This window comes from Helianthus annuus, chromosome 13, assembly GCF_002127325.2.
Source record: "Helianthus annuus cultivar XRQ/B chromosome 13, HanXRQr2.0-SUNRISE, whole genome shotgun sequence".
In the NCBI taxonomy this organism is placed as follows: Eukaryota; Viridiplantae; Streptophyta; class Magnoliopsida; order Asterales; family Asteraceae; genus Helianthus; species Helianthus annuus.
In genome coordinates, this window is record NC_035445.2 from 41,701,257 (window position 1) to 41,728,159 (window position 26,903).

Genomic DNA, 26,903 nt, shown 5'->3' on the forward strand with positions numbered 1-26,903 from the left:
AAATGCTTGCCCTAACGGGCTTTCCTTGCCATTACTTATTTGCGATCGTTACGCGATTTAGGTCCTTGATGAGTATGCTCTTCTTGTCATACCTCGGACCGTTCCATCATCATATCCATAATTCGTTCAACTCTCGTCATCTTCAGACGCGAGTGTCCTTCAATTAAAACATTCACAAAAGTTAGTAATGTCAACTTCAATAATTGCCCATATTATAATACATGGCTTTTCTACTATATGCGTCAATGCGCGTAATTTCGTCAACTATATTTTTCATTTAATTGAGGTAACGTGTATTACACGATAACCCTATATGTTGTTCACAACACTTTAACCATGTTAACCGTTAATATACATGTACTTACCGGATTTGCGATCAAGCCTCGAACCGAACACATTATTCTTTTAACCTTGAGCTCTGATTACCAACTTGTAAGACCCAACTTAAAATAATAGGATTTATGACATTTATCATGCATTTAGTACATAATTTTTCGAGTTTACAAAAACCTCATGGTTTTAAGATCATACTTGATCATAACATTCAAGCCTACATCATGCTAGATAAACTTTCAAAACATAATTTCAAGTGTTTACATGTCATAAAACAAAATAGACAAAATGCGGAAGCTTTGTTCGGTGTGTTCGGTTCTTGACATGGCTTGATCATCCTCCGGGGTCTAAAGAGCATCTTTACCTATCATACAATTTCATTTAAAAGACTAGAAATCAAGGCATTTGAACAAAATAATTAAATACAAGAAATTATATATTTTGTTTTCAGCCCCTTCACCCGGTCGTGTCAAAAGATCACCCGGCCGTGTCAGCTTAACATATATTTTTCACAGCCCCTTCACCCGGCCGTGTCAAAAGTTCACCCGCCCGTGTCAACTCTGCACGTTTATTTTTCATCAAATTTGCATCCAAACCTATCCAAACTCATTTTAATTGCTTGGGGTTCATTTCTTAACATGTCTAAGCTATCATCCATTACCCGGATCCATTATTCATATAGTTTACGCTCCCCTTACCCGGTTTACGTTTTTCTTTATTACACTTAAGCCAACATTTTACCACCTACTTTATTTTGACCCGTTTAGAAGTTTTCATGCATTTAAGCATCAAACTCGCATTTCTCTTTGTACACTTCGTATTTCCGTTTTTAAATAGCCTCTTATATTCCACAACAACTATTGTGTAGTGGATTTAACATAACGGACCGTTATCCTTAATTTTACCCTTTGGATAGTCATTCTACGTAATTGACCCGTTCTTAGGCATTTGACTCTCAAGGTTTATACTTACAACTCTTACATATATCTAAGAGTTGCATAATCATAATACTAGTATCTAAACGACCTCTAAGGGTCATTTGCCCGATTTACAAATCATGGGCGTTTTGGTCATTTTTAGTCCCTCATTTACGACGAAGGACTCTCGCTAATTATTTGACCAATATTTGCATGTTTAACTAGCAACTTAACTATGCGTACCTGGCTCGAGTCATGGGATTGACCCATTTACCTACCTTTTGCTATTAATTTCTAATCAATAGCAATGCAAACCATGGGTTAAATTCCTGCGATTACAAAACTCAATACTCGATCATAAGATATTATTGTCAAATGGTGTTAACAACACCATTTGACCCGTTTAGTCGAAACGACCAATTATAATTATGAGATGGTATTTAATTACCATTTCATCCCTTTAACCTATTTCGATTTACTCTTTGAATTCATCTTGCTTAAAAGTCGTTTCTTGCTTTGTTTGACCATTTTGACTTATGCCAAATGGTGTCCTTTCAAATCCTTTTTATTTATTCGTTAACCCATGTTCGGATTACCAGTCTACCATTTTTTTGCCCTTTTTTACCATAACTTATGGTTTTTTGCCATTCCCCCTTATTCCAAAATGCATTATAAGTATTTGGTAGTAAGAATAAAAGGCGTAAGCTTAACTTACCTCGTATCCGAGCTAAGCTTTTCTTTTCCTTCTTGATTCGTTTGACCCGTTTCTTCCCAAGCCTCCACCTTGCTCGTTAAGTGTCAAACTATCGTCATCATTCAAAGGTGGTTAGATTAGTAATTAATAATCACGACTATTCCACCTTACATATTTTCTATGTCGAAACTACCGTTCGACCTTATTATTTATTAATTCAACTTATCAAAAGTTAACTACTTTTGATCACATGATTTACACAATTAAGTCTAGATTAACTTTATGCTTTGAACCCTTATCGGTTCATACTTCGCATAATTTGTCATATTATTCAATTACACGTTTCTTTCAAAATTTCAACATATTAGTGTTCGTTTAGACATTTTAGCAAACACCTTGTGGGCATGATTTTCATACTCTCATAAATCAAGTTTCTCAACTAGTTATTTGCCAAGTTTCAACATCATTCACAAGTCTCTATGTCTAGCATGCATAACAACACCTAGATTTACTTCATAGGAATCAAATAACACCCAATTTATTATCAAGATTCTAGTGTTCATTATATTTCTACAAAACCCATTAAACACCTATAATGGATACTCATAAACTTCATGATTTAAACACTAGTTCAACAAGTTTTTTACTAGGGTTTACTCTTAGACTTGTTTTTCCTTACTAATTTCATTTAAACATCAATTAATCATGTTTAGATTTCGATTTCACAAATCATCAAGAATTTGAGATGGAACTGAATGATGAAATTTAACATACCTTATGATCCCTTCACCGAGGTGATCACGAATTTGTACTTGGATTTCGATTTGGGTTAGATTTCCCCTTTCAATTTGTCAATTTTGAGCTAGTTAGGGTTTGATATAGGGAGCTCCTGTCTTCTCTGGAGTATTCGACCAGAACACACACTTAGAGTGTGTGTTTTGGTGTATAGAGTTTTATCTAATACAACTTGTTTCAAATTTGTCACCTTTGGTCCCTATACTTTATCAAGTTGCATTTAATGTGTTTTAACCAATTTCTTTATTATTACAAGACTTGTAACTAACTAGGTTATTTATTTCTAGTTAGTTTATTTTGTTTATTACCAACATTAAATTTTTATTATAAATATTTATGTTTTCGGGGTGTCACACCCCGTTACCTCGGGCCTTTTATAAGCTTTATTTCCTCCAAAGCCCTTATTCACTTTTTAGTTAATATTAGGCTTATTTATTCAAATCCTAATATTTACCGGTTAATTTTACCTCTAACGGTAATTTACCCGTTCATAATTATTAACTTGGTTTGATTACCAAGCCCGTTTTCGGGGTGTTACATGGTGGTGGCATGAGGAGGGCTATGGGGGTGTGGTGTAGCACTCCTCAAACATCCACATCACCACATCCATCTCATCATGTTCCCTTCCATCCCCATCAAGGGGGTGGTGTACCCCTTCCTCATTCTAATCCAACCAATTATCATCCTCCATTTCCAAAAAGTTGCTCGGGGAGGACGGGGGTTCTTCACCGAAGGCCCCGAAATATGATTTGGGGGGGGGGGATGTTCCCCTTGGGGGAAGTTGCCAAATGGATGCCACACGACCTTTTGTCACAACCCCCAACCCTACCCTGGACAGGAGCAAAGAATGTCACAAGTGGTACCGGTGTTTATTAAAATTATCGCAATAAAAATTTCATCAGGACCAGGTGTAAGGAAAAATATCAGAGTTTTTGAACTCTGTACTTTTCATTTCATAAACTGCGGGATGAAACCCATATTTACATAAAGGATTTTCACAGAGATAAACCATTAACTACAAAACACGTTTTATTCAGGTTACATAGCCACTTATTTAAGCTTTAGTGTTACATAACGCAACTAAACCTAGGGCTTTTTGTTCTCAGTCGGTGTGCCTATTTTGTTTACTGTCATTTTACACATTTGATTTAGTTATGTGACTGCTTGTTTTCATGATGGTGGGGGATGGTTGATGGTGGTAGGTCTTGGTGGTTGTGTATGTGAGGGAGGGAGGGAGAGAGAGAGAAATGAAAAAAAGGGGGGTTGCGGTGGTGGTTGTGTGGTGGCTAGTGGTGATGGTGGCAAGGAGAGAGAAAGGATAAGGTGTGGTAGGTGGGTTTTTTTTTTTTTTTTTAAAAATGATTATTGTATGAAGATAGAAAAAGACAATACCATTTGTCCTGATATAACCATGAAAACTTAACTGAGTTAGAGTTAAATGGCATAACGTGTAAGGATTTGCAAATATCAAATACGTTTTTTACGCGTTTAAAAAATAAAGAGTTAATAGCCAAAATGGTCCCTAAGGTTTGCTCACTTTTGGCACTTTAGTCCAAAATCCAAAATTTTTAAATCTCGGCCCTGAGGTTTGCATTTTGTTGCTATTTTAGTCCAAATTTCAAAAAAGTCAAATTTTGTCAAATTTTTTACTGAAGTTTGTCTTTATCCTCATTTATCTAGGACAGAATTGTCATTATACATTATTATAAACTAATTTATATTAAGAAAATAAAAAAACCCTCTTTGAATCACCCTGTATCCATTTGGCTATTAACTCATTTATAGAAATTGCAATCCTGAATTCTTCTTCTGTCAACAGACATAAATCTGCTTGAATTGAAATCATCATCAAACGTTGATCGGAGATGAGACGACGACCAGGAATTGGCGGTTTACAAACTGCCGCCGCTGCTAGGGTTCGCATCAATTCCCCCTTTTTACATGTATCATTCATTATATAACTCTCTCTCATGTATCTATCAATACATCAGGATCAATACAGACTATTGGGAGAGAATGTCGCCAAATTACGAACCGATCTTATGAAAGAACAACTCTCCACTTTTCGTTCTCAGTTAGAAGACTTTGCTCGCAAATACAAGGTACTTACTTGTTCTACTATAATTTTCTTCAGATTTGCTGCTTCAATAGGTTAATAATAATTAGGTTATTATTGTTTGAGTGGGAGATTGTTTCTTTGTAATGATAGAATAGTTAAGAGAGATTGTGTATTTTTCTTCTTCTGATTGTTGATACTAGTTACTGCAGAATGATATCAAGAAGAATCCTATTTTTAGATCACAGTTTCATGAGATGTGTGCTAAAGTAGGTGTGGATCCACTAGCGTCGAATAAGGGTTTTTGGGCTGAGCTGTTGGGGATTGGTGATTTCTATTATGAGCTTGGTAATGATCTGGTTTAAGATGTGAATCTTGTAATTGTTGACATTTGGACACTAGGGCACCTGTCACAAAAGTTTGTTGAATCCAAGGAAGAAGATGATGGGAAAGTGAGTGTTTGGATCAATTGATTAGGGTAATTTAAAGAGGTTTTTTTTTTTATTTTCTTAATATAAATTAGTTTATAATAATGTATAATGACAATTCTGTCCTTATGAGAAATGAGGATAAAGACAAACTTCAGTAAAAAAATTGACAAAATTTGATTTTTTGAAATTTGAATTAAAATGGCAACAAAATGCAAACCTTAGTGACCCAGATTTAAAAATTTAGATTTTGGACTAAAGTAGCAAAAGTGAGCAAACCTCAGGGACCATTTTGCCTATTAACTCAAAAATAAATACTACCTAACATACTTTGTAATTTGGTGTTAATATAAATGAAGATTTCGATTTTTGCAATTTACTCTTTTACAAATTGCTTACGTGTCCGAGGTATTTAATACCACGAGAAAAAGGGGGAAACCTGAGCAATTAAACCCCCCAAAAATAGATACTCAAAACCACCAGACCGTATCATCTGCAATTGATTTCATTAAGAATTAGGGTTTTTTCAACGGATGTTTACGAACCACAATCACTCTAATCTTCACTCTTGATGCAACCGACAGTTACAAGGTTTGCCGATCCTTCTTCTTCACCAACACTTCTTCCTGATTTCATAACTGCAAATGTATGATTGCATCATTACTAAATTCAACTCACTTCCTGTTAAATGTCAACAATTTTTCGGCTTTAGCAGAAATTGACGGTTCGTATCTGATGTTTTAGATACTTTTAGTGAAATTACGTCGGTTTTTTAACCTAATTTGTTAATATTCGGTCACATTTGTGAACAAGTTATGATTTTGTTGGTTGTGTGTTCGAATTACGGTGTGTTGTTTGAGAATAAGTGTTTGATCATGTTAATTCGGTTGTTTTGTTTTGATAGGGTTTGTTAGCAGACTCATTTAGGGGTTAATTAGGTCATTTTTTGGTGTTAATTTTTGTGATGTGAAATTTGGGGCTGAAAAGGTTGTTATGTAAATTCAGGTTATGAAGTGCTGATGTTTGTTATTGAGTTGTAGTGTCTGTCTCCAATGGATCCGATACCGGTAGATTGCATAACTGTAAATGTATGACTGCTTGATTACAAAGTTAAACTCATTTCTCAGTAAATTGTTAACAATTTATCGTCTTAAGTAGAAATTGACGGTGCGTGTACGTTGTTTTAGATGCTTTTAGTGAAATTATGTCGGTTTTTTAACCTACTTTGATAATTTTCGGTTACATTTGTGAAAAAAGTTATGATTTTGTTTGTTTTTTTATGCGAATTACGTGGTGTTGTTTGAGAATAAGTGCTTGATCATGTTAATTAGGTCGTTTTGTTGCTTGTTTCTGCGAATTTCGTTAGCAGACTGATTTCGGGATAATTAGGGCATCTTTTGGTTTTATTTTTTGTGATGTGATTTTTTTTTTGCTTTTAAAGTGATCTTACGTGAGTTTAGGTTGGTGCAGACTTTGGGATTTATGAAGTGCTGATGTTAGTTATTGAGTTGTAGTGTTCACGATGGAACCGATACTGGTAGATAGTTCGACAGACAGTGAATCGAGTGATTGGGATCTAGAACAATATAAAAATTACAAGTCACCTGAAAGGGATTCAGCTACTTCAGCGCCTAATTCTAGTGTTATTTCTACCTTTGCGTCTTCATCAGGGACAAGTAACGCAGGTAAAGAGAATCTCTATTTGATTGTCTCACCGTGCTATAAACTATTTTGTTATTGTTTAACTTAATAGGTCTTTATATAAATTCTAGGTCACCATGGATCAAGTCAGCGGGCTCCTATTAGGAAACCGTCTATAAATGGTCACTCGTCTGACGTTAATTATGATTTGGATCGCCAGCTTCAGATTATTCTCAGTTCAAGTGAAAATTTTGAAAGTAAGTAAACCAAACGATCTTCAACGGATAGTAATTTCACTAATATGGGTTTGATTGGACATATCATTTTTGGTATAAAATTTGATAATCAGTTATTTTTATCAGATTCTAAAAGAAAGCTTCCACAATCTCTTCAAACATCGTCATCTGGTTCTAGGCCAAGTGTTCGTGCAAAAAGTGTAGGCACTAGTCAAAATCATGAAACTTTTTACGACAATGAATGGCAAAATCTTGTCAAAATGGGAGAAAATTCCAGTAGGGCCAATAATGATTTAATGAAGGAAAACCACCACGGAAGTAGGGTTCTACCACCGTCAATGAGGTCCCTAATGCCTGTTCCAAAACCACAAGCGGGAGATGTTGATGAACAAGCGGTTGGTGATGAGAGACAAATCTTACAAGTAGCATTACAGGTATCAGTATCTTCGTTTAGTAATATATACATTAAAATAATGTAAATGTTCAAAAAGGAAATTCAAGGATATTGTGTTTCTTACTTACATTTGAGTCTAGAAAAAGGTTCGTTTCCGATATTTTGCTCACTGTATCGTATTATTATGACTCAATACTGAAAAAAGGTATGGTTGTTTTATTGTAGGATTTTACTCAATCCAAAAAGGAAGCAAATTTACCAGACGGTATTCTATCAGTCTCTCTTTTGAGGCACCAGGTTTTCTACACACCTAATTACAAAGTTTTTTGCTTTACATTAGTGTGAGTGTGTATATTAATTTATTTTTGATTATATTATTCTAGAAAATTGCATTGGCGTGGATGATTCAGAATGAAAATAGAATCGTCGCTTGTTCTGGTGGAATTTTGGCTGATGACCAGGTTAATTTTTATAACAAAAATGAATTGCTTTATTGATTTTTATCTTTATTGTGTACAATGTGTAGTAATCATTATAACAAAAATAAATTGTTTAATTTTAATGTATTTTTCTCCACAGGGACTTGGTAAGACAATTTCAACGATTGCACTTATACAATATCATAAACTTTCATCGAAACCAAAACCAGATGGTTCCAACGCTTCAAAAGCCGAAGCTTTAAGTTTAGATGATGATGATGTGAAACCGACAGTAGTTGTAGATGCAGACCAAAACGATGAATCGGTAATAACTGAATCCGGTAGCTCAACACAGCGGTTTAGTAACCGAAAACCGACAGCAGGATCGCTGGTTGTGTGCCCTGCAAGTGTGTTACGACAGTGGGCCCGCGAACTCGATGAAAAGGTTACAGAAGAAGCCAAGCTTGAAGTTCTAGTCTATCACGGTGGCAACAGGACCAAAGATCCTGCTGAGCTGGCACGATACGATGTAGTCCTTACAACATACGCCATTGTTGCAAAAGAAGTCCCGACTAAAGTTTTTGACGAAGAAGATGAAGATGATCAAGGAAATGGTGGATTCAATGCTATATTTGCTAATAAGAAACGAAAGGGTAATTCTGGAAAGAAAAAGAAGGGTAAAAAAGGAATTGACGGTTCTGTCATTGATTGTAGTGGTACACTTGCGAAAGTAAGTTGGTTAAGGGTGATATTAGATGAAGCTCAGACGATTAAAAATAGCAGAACACAGATGTCGAAATCTTGTTGTGGTCTTAAAGCTAAAAAACGGTGGTGCTTATCTGGAACACCTATACAGAATAATATCGATGAGCTTTTCAGTTATTTCAGATTTTTGAGATGTGATCCGTACGCCAAGTATAAATCTTTTTGTAATCAAATAAAGATTCCGATATCGAGAAACTCAATGCAGGGTTATTTAAAACTTCAAGCTGTGTTGAAGGCAATAATGCTTCGTCGGACAAAAGGTACATTTTTTGTTACTAAATTACTTTAAATAGTTTAAGATAACAAAATAATTTAACAATAATAAAATATCCTATAAATATGTCTCGAGCGAAAAGTAAACAAGGTTCTATGCAATTAGAGTAAAGTACACGGATGGTCCATGTGATTTACCAAAATTTTGGCTTTGGTCCTTAGCTTTCCAAAAGTACATGGATGGTCCCCAGGCAACAAATTTAAAGGTTTCAGCAGGTCCAAGTTAGGGGCTAAATTCATTGTAAAGTGCAAACCACAAGGACCATCCGTGTACTTTGGCAAAGTTGGGGGACGAAATGTGTTACAAAGTGCAAACCACAAGGACCATCCGTGTATATTTGGAAAGTTGGGGAGCAAATCCAAAATTTTGATAAACCACAAGGACCATCCGTGTACGTTACTCATGCAATTAATTGGAAAACTTTTACTCTCTTAAGGAGTAATGATTATACTTTCTAGAAGGAATAATGGATTTTAATAATCCCAACTATTGCCTGTTGGCCGGCAACGGTCCCAACTTTAAAAATTCCCACAGGCGGTCCCATCTTTTCACATATTGGCCTTCAATGGACCCTGACTAACAGAACCCTAACGACTTTAGTCTCCAGTCGTCAGAAAAACTTTTTTGGTCAGAAAAAGGTTCCTAAAGGTCCGATCTACGGTTACAAACAGGTTTGGGACAAAAACTTTGAGTTTTCCCGCTAAAAAGTTGAGTTTTCCGGCCAAAAAGAAGTTTTCCGGCGAAAAAGGAGTTTTTCTGGCGACCTAAATAAATGGGGCTTTTTACTAGAAAAGGTTACTAAAGATGCGTAATAAGGTTACAAAGAGGTTTAAGACGAAAATGTTAAGTTTTCCGGCCAAAATGGAGTTTTCCGGCCAAAAACGTTTTTCCGGTGACCGGAGATTAACGGCGTTAGGGTTCTGTTAGTCAGGGTCCATTGAAGGCCAATATGTGAAAAGATAGAACCACCGGTGGGAATTTTTGAAGTTGGGACCGTTGCCGGCCAACGGACAATAGTTGGGATTATTAAAATCCATTATTCCTTTCTAGAATAAAGTTTATATATTAATTTATTTTGCTTATCCGTAAATTTAAAGGTTGTACTTCATGCATTTTTTTATGCATGAAAATTAAAGAAACCCTTCAACTTGGTAATTTGTGATTTTGATAATTGCATATTTGCATGATTGTAATCGGTTTTTTTTTCTGGGCAGACACTTTGATTGACGGTAAGCCGATAATTGACTTGCCTCCTAAAACAATAAAGTTGACTGCGGTTGACTTTTCACCTGAAGAAAGAGCTTTCTATCAGAAGCTTGAAACTGAATCACGCTCACGATTTAAGGTGCTTTTGCTTCTGTCTCTACTTCTACAAATCTCTTATTTTTTAGTATACACATGTGCTTATTTTGTTAGCATATGAACATTTGTTATTTTGTGTTGTCTTATTAGTGTGAATTTAAATTTGTCCAGCATGAAAAGCAAACAAGTTAACCCCCTAATTCAACAGTTTATAAATGAGGGCAAACTTTTTAATTTATCCTTTTAGCCAATGCAACATGCTTAACATTTCTTACCAAGTGTGCAATTTTTTTGGCAATAAATGGTAAGTAGGGCTGCAAACGAACCAAACGAACACGAATAAGACCTTGTTTGATAGGAGTAAAAACCCCGAATCACCGGTTCAAATCAAATGGTAAAATAAAAGATAGTTCTACGGATTGTTTGGATACAGATTCACCACCAAACGAAACGGTAGGGCTGCAACGTCTATAACTGGGGCATGGTTGGTTATGCATGCATGCATGGGTGATATTCGGATCACGGGTCGGTGCAACTCAGTTCAATCAAACGGGCCGGTGACCCGATATATAACATCCTCCCCATCTTAAAAAAAGTTTGTCCTCAAACTTGGAGCATGAATGTCTGGTGGTGGCTCGGGAGGTATTTCTGATGGGTATCCAATGGTACATAGCTTGAAACGAGACTGTGGCTTACGTTGATTCCTTAAAGTGCTCTTGACTTCAATTGAACTCCAGTTTTGCATTGATTCTTCTGCACCGAATTTAATGATCTGTTCTAGTGGATATGTGAAAACACCATGTGATGACCCAATAGAGGTTGGCATAGATTCTAGAACAACAAATGAATCATCCCATGCCGATGTTTCCTTTGGTTTGCTAGCTGGTGTAGGACTTAGTTCTAGAGTCCTTCTACAACTGAACGCAGGTCTCTTGTTTTCATAACCATGAAACAAATCATCCAAATCATCAGGGCCGACATGAATTTTTGACTGGCCTTCTCCTTTACTAAAATTCTCAAACGCACGTTCTCCTTGATTGGAAATTCCGCCAAGAGCCTTTAGTACAAACAAGTACTCTTCCTCATCTGGCTCAATTCCGTCTTCATCGTATCGAGGTTCCTCATCACGTTCGGCAGAAATGATCTCTTTGGAGGCTTTGAACTCGTAAAACTCAGATTTTATGAGAAAAGTATAGAACTTTTTTTTTTTGGTTTTCTGAAACTTTGAACTGGTAGGATATGGGATTATGGGAATGGATCAAAATAGAGTGTTTTTTGGAAGGAAAGTGAGTTGAAACAGATCGCTTCGGCTCTGATACCAAATGATAGGAGTAAAAACCCCGAATCACCGGTTCAAATAAAATGTTAAAATAAAAGATAGGTCTACCGTTTCGTTTGGTGGTGAATCTGTATCCAAACGATCCGTAGAACTATCTTTTATTTTACCATTTGATTTGAACCGATGATTCGTGTTTTTTACTCCTATCATTGTTCATGTTCGTTTGTTAAGGAAAATATGTTCACGAACTTTTCATAAACACTTACCGAACGTGATTTTCTGTTCGTGTTTGTTTGTTAAGGAAATGAACGTGTTTGTGTTCGTTTGTTAATTTTAGGTACCGAATGCAAATGAACGTTCATGAACTCAAACAAACGCAAACTAATGTTCATGAACACAGATGAAAGCAAACGAACACAAACAAGTGTTCATGAACATAATATATACTACACTGATACTTATTAAATATTTTATTCATCGGAATTTTGAAGTATTTAAATAAAATATAAAAACAGAAAACACTAATGAACTATCGAACACAAACGAACACGTTACCGAACGTTCACGAATGAACACAACCTTTGTTCATGTTTGTTCATTTAACTAAATGAATGAAATTTTTTGCTCGTGTTTGTTCATTTATTAAACGAATGAACACAAACAAACTTCCCGCCGAACGGTTCACGAACCGTTCGCTTAACTTTTGGTTCGTTTGCAGGTTTAATGGTATGTATGTTGCAATAAATTATTACGAATAGCATATGTTGGTAAGAAGTGATAGGTATGTTGCATTAAATGCTTAAAGAAAGTGCATTGCACATATTTGTAAAATGTGAATATTACATGTTTAAAGTGTATGTTGCAAGATATGACTATATGAGTTGGTTCTATCTCAGATACAGTAACAAGAATGCAATATCTTATCTTATTAAGCTATATATCAAACCATTAAAGTCCCCTTAATTGGAATCATGCTAAATCAAGAGAAAACAATCTTTAATTTTTAATACTCTTTTGCAGGCGTATGCAGCTGCAGGTACCGTGAGTCAAAATTACGCGAATATCCTTCTGATGCTTTTGCGGCTTCGACAAGCTTGTGACCACCCGTTGCTAGTTAAGGGATTTACGTCAGAATCTGTCAGTCGACTTTCTACAAGAATGGCAAGGAATCTCCCGATAGATATGCGAGCCAATTTGTTAAATCTTTTGGAAACTCTCAACATATGTTGCTTGTGCAGCGTGAGTTTCATTCGCCTTTATTATTATTTATAATTATAATTCTTCTATAATTGAGAGAATATAAGGGTAAAGATATCCTAAAATAAAATGCTTCCAAATAATCAGAATCAGTTTATCAAAACACTAAAAACTTTTTATTATGGTAAAGATATCCTAAAATAAAATGCTTCCAAATAGTTTTCTATTATGGGGGCAGATACCATACAATACGGATTTAGTGTGCGAAGCGTACGCCGTACGTGAGAACCCCAGCCGTTGATTTGCAAAGATCAATGATTCAAAATGGCGCGGTGGCTATTACGTAGATAAGAGGATTCTACAATTGAGAAAACAAAAAGAAAAAGAGTATTATGGTCTTTTCTCGTGTGAACTATTCCCCTTGATTTTCAAACGGCTATAGTTTTTTCATACGATAATATTAAAAAATTACATCGTATTATGTATTAACGAACATTTCATTCTTTTTAATTTGAGTAGACTATCGCTATAATTTTCTTAATTTTAATTTTTTTTTTTTAATTTTACAAGTTATAAAGTTACGTGATTGTGTAATTTTACGTGATTATGTTCCAGTACGTAAGTATGTAATTACCAGAACATTGAGTATCTGGTACCATTTGTGGCTTGATGATTTTGCAGGATCATCAAGAATCAAAGTCCGTTTATCAAAATACTAAAAACTGATTAGTGGCTTGATGATTTTGCAGGATCCACCAGAAGATGCAGTTGTTACGATTTGTGAACACGTATTCTGTTATCAGTGTGTATCCGAACACTTAACAGGTGATGACAACACATGTCCATCACCAAAATGCAAAAGCACAATCGGGCCTGATGTGGTATTTAACAAAGCCACGTTAAGGAATTCTATCTCTGATGATAACGGTGCCAGCTCATCAAGAATCGATGAGAAATCTATCGTTCTTCAGCGAGATTATACTTCTTCCAAGATTAAAGCTGCAATTGAGATTATTCGGAAAAATTGCAGAACCAGAAGTTCGTATTTAGGTGGCCGCAATGGTGATGCGTCTTCTAGTTCTGGTGTTGAAGGACCGATAAAAGCAATTGTGTTTTCGCAGTGGACGAGAATGTTGGATCTTTTTGAAATGTCGCTTAATCAGTATAGTATTGAATATAGGAGACTTGATGGCTCAATGTCTTTATCTTCAAGGGACCGTGCTGTTAAACAGTTCAACACTGATCCCGAGGTTGACTTCCTACCCTATTTAGTTATTAAAAGTCAATTAGTTTTCTTGTTGCTATAGGTGGCAAAATGGGTGGGCCAGATAACATGTTTTGGTCCAAACATGTGTTTTTTTTGTATGAATCGAAACAAGTAGGGTTGGGTGTACCCAAATAGGCATGTAAACGAACATGAACAGAGACATGTTTGTGTTCGTTCATTTAACTTCAACCGAACACGAACATATAATCAACACATTATTTTTGTTTGTGTTCGTTCATTTAGAAAATAGGCATGTTTGTGTTCGTTTATGTTCGTTCGTTTAAAACCTAAACGAACATAATTTAACAAACATAAAAGACCAACATAAATGGGACACAGAGTAGCTTTTATTATATAAATTATTTATTAATTCCGATATGTTCTATTTGGAAAGCCCAATTATCAGTTAGTTATATGTATATAAGTAGTTAGAATACCTCTTATATGTTTATAATTATATAAATATAACTTCATATGTATTTATTAAAATATAAACGAATAAACATAAACGAACAAACATAAACGAACGTTCACGAACATAAAGGAACAAACAACACGTGTGTTCACGTTCCTTCATTTAATTAAATGAACACAAATTCTTGTTCAGGTTCGTTTGTTTATTAAATAAGCTAACTTCCTGTCGAACAAGTTCACGAACCGTTCACTTCATTTACAGGCCTATACCCAAAACGCCTTATCTTTTAACTTTTTCTTTTTTAAAGGGTGACTTGAAAATAAAGGTACCCCTCAATCTCGTTACAAGTCTCCACGAATGTGCAATCAATGCTTCTCAAAATAATCAAATGCCAATGTTACCCCTATGAAGTTAATGCAGTTTTGAAATATATAAATAGAATGATTTAAGAGGTTTTATCCATTAACAATGCACTTTGGGCTCCTTGAATGTGCTTGACATTTTTCTTTTAAGCCTATTTATTTTATTTGATCTGTTATATAACATAACCTTAATCGAACAATCCATAAGTAAATAAGTTGATATTGCCACCTCTACTTGGTGCATTATTCAGGAATTTAGTGTGCATTTTTATCAAGAAATGAAATATGTTGCAGGTAACCGTTATGCTGATGTCACTGAAAGCCGGGAATCTAGGTTTGAACATGGTGGCTGCCTCTCATGTTATTCTTTTTGATCTTTGGTGGAATCCCACCACTGAAGATCAAGCTATTGACCGAGCTCATAGAATCGGTCAAACCCGCGCTGTTACAGTCTCCAGACTCACTGTTAAGGACACAGTTGAAGACAGAATTCTTGCTCTCCAGGTTTGTACCAATGAGATTAAAACTGTAATTTCACTACTTTACCATATTAAGTGAATCCCTAAAATTTGGTAAATGCAGGATGAAAAGAGGAAGATGGTTGCTTCGGCTTTTGGTGAAGATCAAGGTGGAATGTCAGCCCCTCGTTTAACTGCAGAAGATCTAAGATATCTTTTCATGGGTGGCCGTTAAAAGTTTATTAGTTAGGTGGTACTTTTGGGCATTTTTGTTATTAGATAAAATGCTAAGCCCTGTGAATAGTGGTCATTTACCATTGTTGTTTGTAGGATGATGTGAACTTTTTACCATTTAGGATGCATCTTTGCAAGACATCGTTTTAACTCTTTATGTTTTGTTTTTTTTAACCATGTTATGTGTTATGGTAATGGTTACTACAGGGTATTTATATGCATAGACCATATTAGAGGTGTAAACGAACTGAGCATGAGTTCATCTCGTTTATAGCTCTATCTCTATAGCCTAACGCTGTGTCCTTGAGTTTCATTTAACGAAGGTAAAGAGAGGATTTGGAATGATGTAAAAAAAAGTCATGTAAAATATTTCGGTCAATACCGTTCTGAATCCTTCAGCAATATCCAGAACAACCTAGTTTCGTTTCCTACCTCCGGTGTAGAGTAAAATTCGTTTCCTACCTCCGGTGTAGAGTAAAAAGAGACGGTTTAAGATTGAAGATTTTTTATTTTTAATAGAGAAATATCTAAAAATAGAAAGAACACCCAAAAAGACTTTATAAGGAAAAGGGAAAGCTTTTTATTTCATGGTGGATGATTTACACTGGAAGATGTTTAGAAAAGATACAAAAGCTTAAGTAAAATACAACATACTTTTTTAGTACATAAAAACTTTTTAAACACTTGTTGAAGCTTGATGGCCTTTCTCCTTCCTTTCTTCTATTTTTATCCCCTTCTTTTCTAGATAAGCTCCAGGTCTTTGTCCCTTTTCTTTTTCACATGCTTTCCTTAAGACATGAGCCTTCTTGTAACTTTAACTTTGTTAGGAGGCCTTGAAAGTTGTTTTTTGTAAAAGAAAGTCCACTCTTGGGAACTTAAGCTTATTTATCCATTATTTCCTCTTTAGCCACGTTCATCCTTGTATTCTCAAGTAGGTGGGCATGTGAAAAGCAAGTTTTGACTCCATGTGAGTCTTAAAGGCTTGTTTAAATGCCTTATCTTCGAAAGGTAAAAATCTGATGATTTGAATATCATTTTTGGAGTAAAGGATTTATAAAATCCTTAATTATCAGATGTTTGACCCTCATTTTGAGAATCAATACTCATAGTGTCCTTGTCTTTTTGTTTATAGCATATTGGACACATATCTCTTGGATTCATACCTTTTTTTATGATCCCTAAATAAGCAAACATTTTCTTGAGCCTGAGAACTCGATTTTATTATGCCTTTTTCTAAAAATTGGATTTTATCTTTTAAATATTTTTTGGTTGATGGTGGAGTATTTTTTGCTGGAGAAATCATGACAGAAGAAAACATATTTTTTCCACCATATGTTCTAAATCCATTTTTAAAGGCAGTCTGCAATGCTTGGAGTATTACTTTAATTCCTAATCCTCTTCTGTAATGAACACCATTTTCATTAAAGTTATGAAAAATCTTTCTTTCAGTATTAACTGAATAAGTAAAGGCTAAATTAACCTTTTCTATCTGGATAAAGTGAAAAGCTGGATAATAAAATTCCTTATAAAAATCAGGCCATGCAAAAAAGAGTTTTAGAGCCATGACATATTTTGGAGTAATTGTGGGATTATTTAGATAACAATCTCTAACTCCATCTTTAACCCATCTTGGTAAAAAGGAGATTTCGGGAAAATCGGGTAAAGTAAGATATATCTTATTGACTGCTCCAAAATCATACCAGTATCTTATCTCTTCAGCAGAGTTTCCTTGTAGATAATTGATTCTAGGGAAGATCCCTGTAAAATCAATATATCTTATATCTGTATTTTGAAGGCCATATAGTTCCTTCATCTTAAACCATTGTTGCTCAACATAATTTGGTTGAGTTGGCAATTCTTGAAAAATATTTTTAAAGGTAGAGCTTTTCCCCGTATTAGGGAAAAATGAAAAAGATTTTTCTTTAGGTTCTTCCTGGTCAGAGGTAAGATCTATCGTTTGTACTCCAACTGATGAAGTCGAAGGATTATCTCTTTTTCCCTTTTTACTTCAGGATAAATGAAAGAAAGATCTATTCTTTCTTTTATGTGATACTTTACCAGAAGCTTTATCTTCATACTGTCAAACTCATAAAATGATATCTTAGAATTTATGAGAAGGCAATTTCTCTCAATCAAATCCTTTATATCTGGGATCTTCTCGGGGATTGTTTCAATGATGTTTAATGTAACACCCCAAAAACCGAATGTTTATATTTTTGTATGTTCCTCTAGAATAAATTATGAAATAAGTAACTAGGCTAATTAACTTAGTTAAGGGAAAGGTAAAAGCTAAGGAAATATGAAAATGGTGCCAATTATGTTTAACTATCAAACATGAGGGACTAAAGGAAGGTAAAATGAAAGATGAGGTTATATGTATGAAATATACACACAAACATACACACGTACGTGTGTTCTGGAAGAGCCAGGAAGCTCCATGAGAGCTCAAGAACCCTAATCAAGAAATCATCAAATTGAAAGGTTAAATGAAGCTTAAACTCTTAACCGAGCACGAATTATTGATCACCTTCACAAGGGGATCGCGAGATATGTCTTGAAAGTTAGATTTATGATCATGCCCGAAGTGGGTTATGTTGTAAATTTTGAAATTGTATGAAATTGAGTATGAGTATGTGTTAGAATCCTCATTTGGAACATGAATTAGGCATGGTTTGGGTTAATTTGATGTTTATATGTGAAACCCATTTGGTTATGGTGATGATGACTACTTGAATGATCACCCATGTCCAATTCTTGCTTAATATTGATGTATTTTGGCATGCATGATAGATTCTTGTTAGAGAAATTGAAAGAAATGTGATACTAGTATGTTTAATGATTATGTAGAAATGACTCATGATGATTAGGAGGAGGGATTTTGGTGAATTATTTATGAGGTTAGAAGGATATGCATGAATTAGTTGTACATTAAGCTTAGATGTTAGTACGCACACAAGGTGTTTGATGAAATGCCTAAACGACAATAATATGTAAAATCCGTACTATACGCTTGAATGATGTGATGAATATATATGGATTGTTTGATTATATTAGTTTCAACTTAAGAATAGTTATGGAACGAGTGAGAATCCTAGAAAAGAGTAAACTTAAATGATATTGGTGTTAACTATGAAGATGTTGTTATGAACGGAATGGTATGTATATGTGTATATGTAACTATTTGGTTATGCGACCAAATATGTCCTACAAAATGAGTATGAAGCGTAGATGGCATAATGACTATGGTCTAACATGTTAATTTGTGAATGAATGTGTGTCTAAGTTGGAAATTGAAACGCTTGATGGTTGACTTTATGGAAAGTCAACAATGGTGGGAATGTTGTAAGGTGGATCTCTTATCATAAATGTACGGTTTAGGAAGTCAAAGTGATGCACGGTATATTCATAGCGAGATATGTAATGGCATGTTTATATTATGCGAGTAAAAAGGATCTCATTGTTAATCTATGCTATGAGTTGCAAGAAATCCACTAATGAAAGTAAATTGTTGAGCATAGATTTATCGTGATTGATGCTATGTGTGGCCTTGTTTACTAACAAGGGTATCAATGTATGGTTATGTAAGGATGGATAGCATGTCTACGGGCTCAAGTATGGAGGCTAACGGGTCAAAAGGAAGCATGGAACCTATGCTTGAACATGGACGCTCAAGGTATGTGACATCCAACTCACTTCCTAGTATGCATCAGAACTTTCTTGTTTATAAATGAGGTGAAGTCATGTAAGGTATGAAATGATTGTTGGTATTGGGATAAGTATTGATCTAGATAGTCGAAGGTACGTTGTGGGATCAAACGGGTCGAATAATTAAGAAATAGTGAGGTAACGGTAATAAAATTGTTAATGAATAAGGACCCGGGATAAGGATTCTTAGTCTAATATGTAAGGAATTGTTTTACGAATGTTTAGGAACAAGTTTCAAGTGAAACGGATGCAAAACGAGCCAGATATGCAAATTTTAGTATTTAAAATGGGGGCTGAACTGGGCATCACCGTAGCTTACGGTGCCCACCGTAAGCTACGGTGGGTGCTGGGAATTTTATTTCTGCCGTAAGGCAGGTTAAAGCTGCCGTAGGGTTTTGGGGGCCACCGTAGCTTACAGTGGAGGTCAGATGCAAATGTAAATTCGTGGATTTCTTTGTTTTCCCTTCGAATTCGGGTCACGTGGACCCATTCCAAGCCTTGTTAAGTCCTTATAATGTTCCTCAACCCTATCGAAAGGCTTGATAAGTTACGGGTGAGTTCGGAACTCATTCTTAAGGTTCGAAACATACTCGAAGAGCATTTAGAGCGTTTATGAGGTGTGGGAAAGATTAGGAAGTGGGAGCGAGTATGCGGGGTAATGAACTAAGCAAGTGGGTACGTATGTATAGATTTAACTTCTTCCCAATACGCTTAAGCTAATAAGTAATCATGAATATGAGGTAGTATGTAAGTATGAATGTATTAATTTAATTATGTAAGTACATGTACGTGTGAGCGAAGGTATGCACATGTGTAGTTATGATCCGTTTTATGAATGTATGTTTGTATGTAGTTATGTATGCACGTATGTATGCGGGAAGGTATGTTTGTATCTAGTTATGTATGTATGTAGGTATGTATGTGAGTAGGAATGTAAGTACCCAGTCATGTATGTAATGTATACGTAGTTTCAATACATTTAAGTATTGACGTTATTAACAGTGTGCCTCGAGAATGAATCATAGCGCAGGTACTATATTGAAGTTCGTCAAGTATTAGACGCCCTGATGGAATGACAAGATCTAGAAAGATAACGGGATGAAAAGTATATATGGATAGAACGTAACGAGACTACATGATTAAGAATCTTGTTTGTATATGATGTATGCTAATGCGGTGAATGTATGTGGTGGGTGCAGGTTGTACGAAGAACAGATTACCATCATGAGGTGTAGCGATCAAAGACCGAGTCACAAGATAGATTGTACAGGGATCCTTGATTATGTAAAATGATAGTTATAAGCTATGCTTTTATTTTGTAAATGTGTACAAAAGATACCTATATTGTAAGAAGGTATTTTATAATGAACTTGCAAGTAGGTCAAAAATGTTTTTAACGAAAGAAATTTTATGGTAAAAATTTCCGCTGCGTCTTTTCAGTTAAAGCATGTTAGGGTGTTACAAGTTGGTATCATAGCCCGGGGTTGAGAGAATCAAGTAGAAGGAGGTATATACTTGAACTCAAACCGGTGTGCTCTCGTGACCAAGGACCCGCACAATCTAAGACTCGATCAAGATCTAAGGGCAGAAGCCAAGGTAAGTATGTGCTTAAGTATGTATTTGAAGATAACTAACAGTATGTTATGTGTAAGGTCAGCATGATTGCTTGGAAAGGATGAATTGTAAATGCGGTCTAGCGCCGACACCAAGGTATGTAATATGACATATTGACCGAGGTACGTAGATTTAGCTTATGGGTGCATGAAATGGTATAATTAAGCAAGCGAAAGAAAAATTTAAATGAAATATAATAATGACAGAGTAAGGAAGTTTTGAAAATGTTACGCGTGCTGAAACTTAATTCTGCGGACATAAGGTGGCGATTACGCGAAGACACGAAACCAGTATGTGGATTGTGTACCTGGCCAGTACACAAGAAACGTATGACGTTCGTGAGACCGTGATAATTGTTACAGGTATGTCCGTTAGAATTAGCTAGTAGGTGGACGTGGGGGTGAAGGGAAATGTAAGACTTTCAGGAATGAAAGAATGAATGATCTGCTGAATCCGCGAGACGGATTCAACACGTGTAAGGAATGAAAGATATGAATGGAATGTTTGAATCCGTGAGACGGATTCAAGAAATGAAAGGTTCGAATGGAATGTTTGAATCCGCAAGACGGATTCAAGGAATGAAATGCAGGAATGACATGCTTGAATCTGTGAGACAGATTCAAATCATAGAAGGAAGAAAGTGTATGAATGGTAGGTCAGAAACCGCAGGACAGATTTAAAACATATAAATGATAAAATTTACCCGCATCAGAATTGTGTCAATAATTGACCGTAGTTATGTCAAACGAGTTCTATGAGTAAATGTAAAGTAAATGAACAAAGGAATGATCGTAATGGGCATGCAAAGCTAAGTTTTAAAATGAAAGAAAGAAGTTTTAAACCCCTTATGTGTTAGATGTTCTAGAAATCGACTCTTAGGAGTCAGAATGAATGACGGGCTATGACCCAGACAATGGATTAAGTATGAACAAGAAGGGCAAGTTTGTTAAGAATATCAAAATAATGTAATGGATGTCTTTGTAAGTAAGCATGAATGGAAGGAAGTACGAATGTGTACCTCAATGCATCTATGATAAGTAAGAAAATTCAGTTTAACCTTAAAAGGGTCAAACAGGCTGACGAAATAAGTAACTAAAAAGAAAGAATCGCGTGTAAGAAACGGAATGTAAGATATGTTATAGCATGTATGCAGGAAATATGTAAAAGAATTATAGGTGACTAATCACCTAGTAGACTCAGTATTTGAGTAAGATATGCTAACCGCCAATTTTGTAGGTGGTGATGTTAGAATTCTTAGAAACCAATTGAATTGGTAGAAGGATGTGCACGAGCGGAAGCACACTACACGAATGAAGGAAATCTGGCCGAGTATAGCGAGTACTCATGAAGAAACGGATAGATCTGGTTTGCGGACTATCGAATTATGCAACGAAATCGAGGTTAGTAAAAGGTGTAATTCATGTTGGATAGGTATGAATTGGTAGGTTGAGAAAGACCTACTAAATGACTGATAGGGTATGTATGTTATGGTATGTAAAGTTTAATTTTTTAAAAATTGACATAAGAAGAAAGTATGTCAATAAAAAGTAAATTTCAAAAGTTTGAGTGGGAAATTTTGAGCATTTATCACACTTTTGTATGATGAATTTGTACGGTATGTTTACTTAAGTAGATTAAGTAATGCAGGAATTAAGAGTAGTTGTAACATAAGATGAATGGGATAATTTGAAGGTAATGTAAGGGTACGCATGATACAAGCAAATATAGAAACATAGAATGATGTTAACTTTGTGGTTAAAGCATGTATAGGTGACTATGAACTAATAGTTTTGTTGTGATAACAAAACAAGAACTAAATGTTATATGATATACATATAGAATGTAATTTTAAGAGATGGGATGAAGGTATTAGACCCGTTAAAAACGGATCATATGAATATAAGTGTTATTACAAGTTCGAATAAGTATGAATATTGACCTGTTACGAACGGGTCAAGGAAATGAGAATGTTATGTGAAAGTGTGGTATGGATAGTAAGAGCTTATTAGGAATAAGTCAGTTATATGAATGATTTACGAATCAAGGATAAATAGTTACCTATCATGATGAGGTACCAGTCAAAGTTAGACATATATGTGTGTGTATAAATTACGAAATAAGGATGTATAGTTGACGAAAATAATAAGAATATGGAGATGAACAAAAAGATATATGATACACATGATGTATTAGTATTGGAATGATGAATAAACCACTAACTAAGAAGTACGTTAGAAGCTAGCACTTTTGGCGAAAGCAACACTAATAAGAACTCCGGGACAAGTTCTGGAAAATAGAAGACTGACATTGAGGTGGGCTAGTGGTCGTGTTGATGATGCAGGGAGAAAGGATAATAAGTGTATGATGAAAATGAGAAAGGTTTCGGGGACGAAACCTCATTTAAGGGGGGTAGATTTGTAACACCCCAAAAACCGAATGTTTATATTTTTGTATGTTCCTCTAGAATAAGTTATGAAATAAGTAACTAGGCTAATTAACCTAGTTAAGGGAAAGGTAAAAGCTAAGGAAATATGAAAATGGTGCCAATTATGTTTAACTATCAAACATGAGGGACTAAAGGAAGGTAAAATGAAAGATGAGGTTATATGTATGAAATATACACACAAACATACACACGTACGTGTATTCTGGAAGAGCCAGGAAGCTCCATGAGAGCTCAAGAACCCTAATCAAGAAATCATCAAATTGAAAGGTTAAATGAAGCTTAAACTCTTAACCGAGCACGGATTATTGATCACCTTCACAAGGGGATCGCGAGGTATGTCTTGAAAGTTAGATTTATGATCATGCCCGAAGTGGGTTATGTTGTAAATTTTGAAATTGTATGAAATTGAGTATGAGTATGTGTTAGAATCCTCATTTGGAACATGAATTAGGCATGGTTTGGGTTAATTTGATGTTTATATGTGAAACCCATTTGGTTATGGTGATGATGACAACTTGAATGATCACCCATGTCCAATTCTTGCTTAATATTGATGTATTTTGGCATGCATGATAGATTCTTGTTAGAGAAATTGAAAGAAATGTGATACTAGTATGTTTAATGATTATGTAGAAATGATTCATGATGATTAGGAGGAGGGATTTTGGTGAATTATTTATGAGGTTAGAAGGATATGCATGAATTAGTTGTACATTAAGCTTAGATGTTAGTACGCACACAATGTGTTTGATGAAATGCCTAAACGACAATAATATGTAAAATCCGTACTATACGCTTGAATGATGTGATGAATATATATGGATTGTTTGATTATATTAGTTTGGACTTAAGAATAGTTATGGAACGAATGAGAATCCTAGAAAAGTGTAAACTTAAATGATATTGGCGTTAACTATGAAGATGTTGTTATGAACGGAATGGTATGTATATGTGTATATGTAACTATTTGGTTATGCGACCAAATATGTCCTACAAAATGAGTATGAAACGTAGATGGCATAATAACTATGGTCTAACATGTTAATTTGTGAATGAATGTGTGTCTAAGTTGGAAATTGAAACGCTTGATGGTTGACTTTATGGAAAGTCAACAATGGTGGGAATGTTGTAAGGTGGATCTCTTATCATAAATGTACGGTTTAGGAAGTCAAAGTGATGCACGGTATATTCATAGCGAGATATGTAATGGCATGTTTATATTATGCAAGTAAAAAGGATCTCATTGTTAATCTATGCTATGAGTTGCAAGAAATCCACTAATGAAAGTAAATTGTTGAGCATAGATTTATCGTGATTGATGCTATGTGTGGCCTTGTTTACTAACAAGGGTATCAATGTATGGTTATGTAAGGATGGATAGCATGTCTACGGGCTCAAGTATGGAGGCTAACGGGTCAAAAGGAAGCATGGAACCTATGCTTGAACATGGACGCTCAAGGTATGTGACATCCAACTCACTTCCTAGTATGCATAAGAACTTTCTTGTTTGTAAATGAGGTGAAGTCATGTAAGGTATGAAATGATTGTTGGTATTGGGATAAGTATTGATCTAGATAGTCGAAGGTACGTTGTGGGATCAAGCGGGTCGAATAATTAAGAAATAGTGAGGTAACGGTAATAAAATTGTTAATGAATAAGGACCCGGGATAAGGATTCTTAGTCTAATATGTAAGGAATTGTTTTACGAATGTTTAGGAACAAGTTTCAAGTGAAACGGATGCAAAACGAGCCAGATATGCAAATTTTAGTATTTAAAATGGGGGCTGAACTGGGCATCACCGTAGCTTACGGTGCCCACCGTAAGCTACGGTGGGTGCTGGGAATTTTATTTCTGCCGTAAGGCAGGTTAAAGCTGCCGTAGGGTTTTGGGGGCCACCGTAGCTTACGGTGGAGGTCAGATGCAAATGTAAATTCGTGGATTTCTTTGTTTTCCCTTCGAATTCGGGTCACGTGGACCCATTCCAAGCCTTGTTAAGTCCTTATAATGTTCCTCAACCCTATCGAAAGGCTTGATAAGTTACGGGTGAGTTCGGAACTCATTCTTAAGGTTCGAAACATACTCGAAGAGCATTTAGAGCGTTTATGAGGTGTGGGTAAGATTAGGAAGTGGGAACGAGTATGCGGGGTAATGAACTAAGCAAGTGGGTACGTATGTATAGATTTAACTTCTTCCCAATACGCTTAAGCTAATAAGTAATCATGAATATGAGGTAGTATGTAAGTATGAATGTATTAATTTAATTATGTAAGTACATGTACGTGTGAGCGAAGGTATGCACATGTGTAGTTATGATCCGTTTTATGAATGTATGTTTGTATGTAGTTATGTATGCACGTATGTATGCGGGAAGGTATGTTTGTATCTAGTTATGTATGTATGTAGGTATGTATGTGAGTAGGAATGTAAGTACCCAGTCATGTATGTAATGTATACGTAGTTTCAATACATTTAAGTATTGACGTTATTAACAGTGTGCCTCGAGAATGAATCATAGCGCAGGTACTATATTGAAGTTCGTCAAGTATTAGACGCCCTGATGGAATGACAAGATCTAGAAAGATAACGGGATGAAAAGTATATATGGATAGCACGTAACGAGACTACATGATTAAGAATCTTGTTTGTATATGATGTATGCTAATGCGGTGAATGTATGTGGTGGGTGCAGGTTGTACGAAGAACAGATTACCATCATGAGGTGTAGCGATCAAAGACCGAGTCACAAGATAGATTGTACAGGGATCCTTGATTATGTAAAATGATAGTTATAAGCTATGCTTTTATTTTGTAAATGTGTACAAAAGATACCTATATTGTAAGAAGGTATTTTATAATGAACTTGCAAGTAGGTCAAAAATGTTTTTAACGAAAGAAATTTTATGGTAAAAATTTCCGCTGCGTCTTTTCAGTTAAAGCGTGTTAGGGTGTCACATTTAACATTTCTCCCATATCTTTTGCAATTTCTTTTATCGACTTTATTTGTTTATCCATATCTTCAATATATTTATCCATCCTTTGGGCTAATTCTTGTTCCTCCATCCCTGGTTAAGAAATCTGCTAAGACATTTTTTCAGATTTGATTATTTCTATATCAAAATGATACTCAGATAATAGTGTTTGCCACCTAATAAGTCTTTTATATTCTGGTTTAGAAGGCAAGTTATTTTTAATAAAAGCCTTTACTTGTGTATTATCTGTCCTTAGCAAAAATTTATTTGGTAATAAAAAATAATAAAGCTTTTGACAACTTTTAATAACAGCTAATAATTCTTTTTCATTTATATGATATCTTGTTTCAGTATCACTAGAAGTACCCGAACAATATCTACAAATACTTTCTCCTATTTTTTCTTTGTCAGAATTATAATCTATTTTCTTAAGTACACCACTCCAATAGCATTCTGAGGCATCTGTTTCTAAAATAAGATTATCATTTTCTTTAGGAAGTTGTAATTTTGGTAGGTTTTTACAATATTCCTTAATCTTTTTAACTTGGTTTTCTAGATTTTTATCAAAAGTAAATATTTTATCTTTTTTAAGTAGATTTTGAAAGGGCTTTCTTAATTCTGCAAGATTTTTTTTTAAAATCTGAGGCATAATTTAATATGCCAAGAAAATTTTGTACCTGTTTTTTATCTACTAACTTATTA

General features: G+C 35.1%; 2 protein-coding genes and 3 long non-coding RNA genes across 11 annotated transcripts; 4 read left to right on the forward strand and 1 right to left on the reverse strand.

Moving 5' to 3' along the window:
- Positions 1–499: 499 nt before the first annotated feature.
- On the reverse strand, positions 500–2,875 carry LOC110897705. Of its 4 annotated transcripts, none has more exons than XR_002568883.2 (3): positions 2,719–2,875; positions 1,966–2,053; positions 500–697 (listed from the first exon to the last, which is right to left on the reverse strand). It is a non-coding gene; the product is annotated as an uncharacterized LOC110897705 (long non-coding RNA). The 4 variants fall into 4 exon arrangements; XR_002568881.2 differs by having other exon boundaries at positions 500–1,579; XR_004876154.1 differs by having other exon boundaries at positions 1,494–2,053.
- A 1,701-nt stretch (positions 2,876–4,576) lies between these two features.
- LOC110902576 (vacuolar protein sorting-associated protein 22 homolog 1-like) lies at positions 4,577–5,179 on the forward strand. The gene is made up of 3 exons (XM_022149128.2): positions 4,577–4,655; positions 4,731–4,841; positions 5,008–5,179. The coding sequence occupies exons 1-3, from the start codon at positions 4,605–4,607 to the stop codon at positions 5,158–5,160; spliced, it is 315 nt and encodes a 104-aa protein (XP_022004820.1). The 5' UTR covers positions 4,577–4,604; the 3' UTR covers positions 5,161–5,179.
- A 461-nt stretch (positions 5,180–5,640) lies between these two features.
- LOC110900717 (helicase-like transcription factor CHR28) lies at positions 5,641–15,667 on the forward strand. Of its 4 annotated transcripts, none has more exons than XM_035981585.1 (12): positions 5,641–5,947; positions 6,694–6,908; positions 6,996–7,121; positions 7,227–7,534; positions 7,720–7,791; positions 7,878–7,955; positions 8,074–8,938; positions 10,167–10,297; positions 12,554–12,772; positions 13,480–13,980; positions 15,069–15,278; positions 15,357–15,667. In XM_035981585.1, the coding sequence occupies exons 2-12, from the start codon at positions 6,746–6,748 to the stop codon at positions 15,465–15,467; spliced, it is 2,784 nt and encodes a 927-aa protein (XP_035837478.1). In that variant the 5' UTR covers positions 5,641–5,947; positions 6,694–6,745; the 3' UTR covers positions 15,468–15,667. The 4 variants fall into 4 exon arrangements, with proteins under 4 accessions (XP_035837478.1, XP_035837477.1, XP_035837476.1 ...); XM_035981584.1 differs by having other exon boundaries at positions 5,641–5,814; positions 6,684–6,908; XM_035981583.1 differs by having other exon boundaries at positions 5,641–5,814.
- A 2,217-nt stretch (positions 15,668–17,884) lies between these two features.
- On the forward strand, positions 17,885–20,591 carry LOC118485454. Its single transcript, XR_004876155.1, has 3 exons — positions 17,885–17,947; positions 19,053–19,139; positions 20,371–20,591. It is a non-coding gene; the product is annotated as an uncharacterized LOC118485454 (long non-coding RNA).
- Positions 20,592–23,433: 2,842 nt separating this feature from the next.
- LOC118485455 lies at positions 23,434–26,142 on the forward strand. The gene is made up of 3 exons (XR_004876156.1): positions 23,434–23,564; positions 24,604–24,690; positions 25,922–26,142. It is a non-coding gene; the product is annotated as an uncharacterized LOC118485455 (long non-coding RNA).
- The last annotated feature ends 761 nt before the right edge of the window (positions 26,143–26,903 follow it).

Coding starts and splice junctions, on each gene's coding strand:
- LOC110900717 (XM_035981585.1), top strand. CDS start 6,746: ATGGAACCGATACTGGTAGATAGTTCGACAGACAGTGAATCGAGTGAT. Junction 6,909..6,995: donor ATCAGGGACAAGTAACGCAG/GTAAAGAGAATC, acceptor TATAAATTCTAG/GTCACCATGGATCAAGTCAG. Junction 7,535..7,719: donor TCTTACAAGTAGCATTACAG/GTATCAGTATCT, acceptor GTTTTATTGTAG/GATTTTACTCAATCCAAAAA.
- LOC110902576 (XM_022149128.2), top strand. CDS start 4,605: ATGAGACGACGACCAGGAATTGGCGGTTTACAAACTGCCGCCGCTGCT. Junction 4,656..4,730: donor AAACTGCCGCCGCTGCTAGG/GTTCGCATCAAT, acceptor TCAATACATCAG/GATCAATACAGACTATTGGG. Junction 4,842..5,007: donor ACTTTGCTCGCAAATACAAG/GTACTTACTTGT, acceptor TAGTTACTGCAG/AATGATATCAAGAAGAATCC.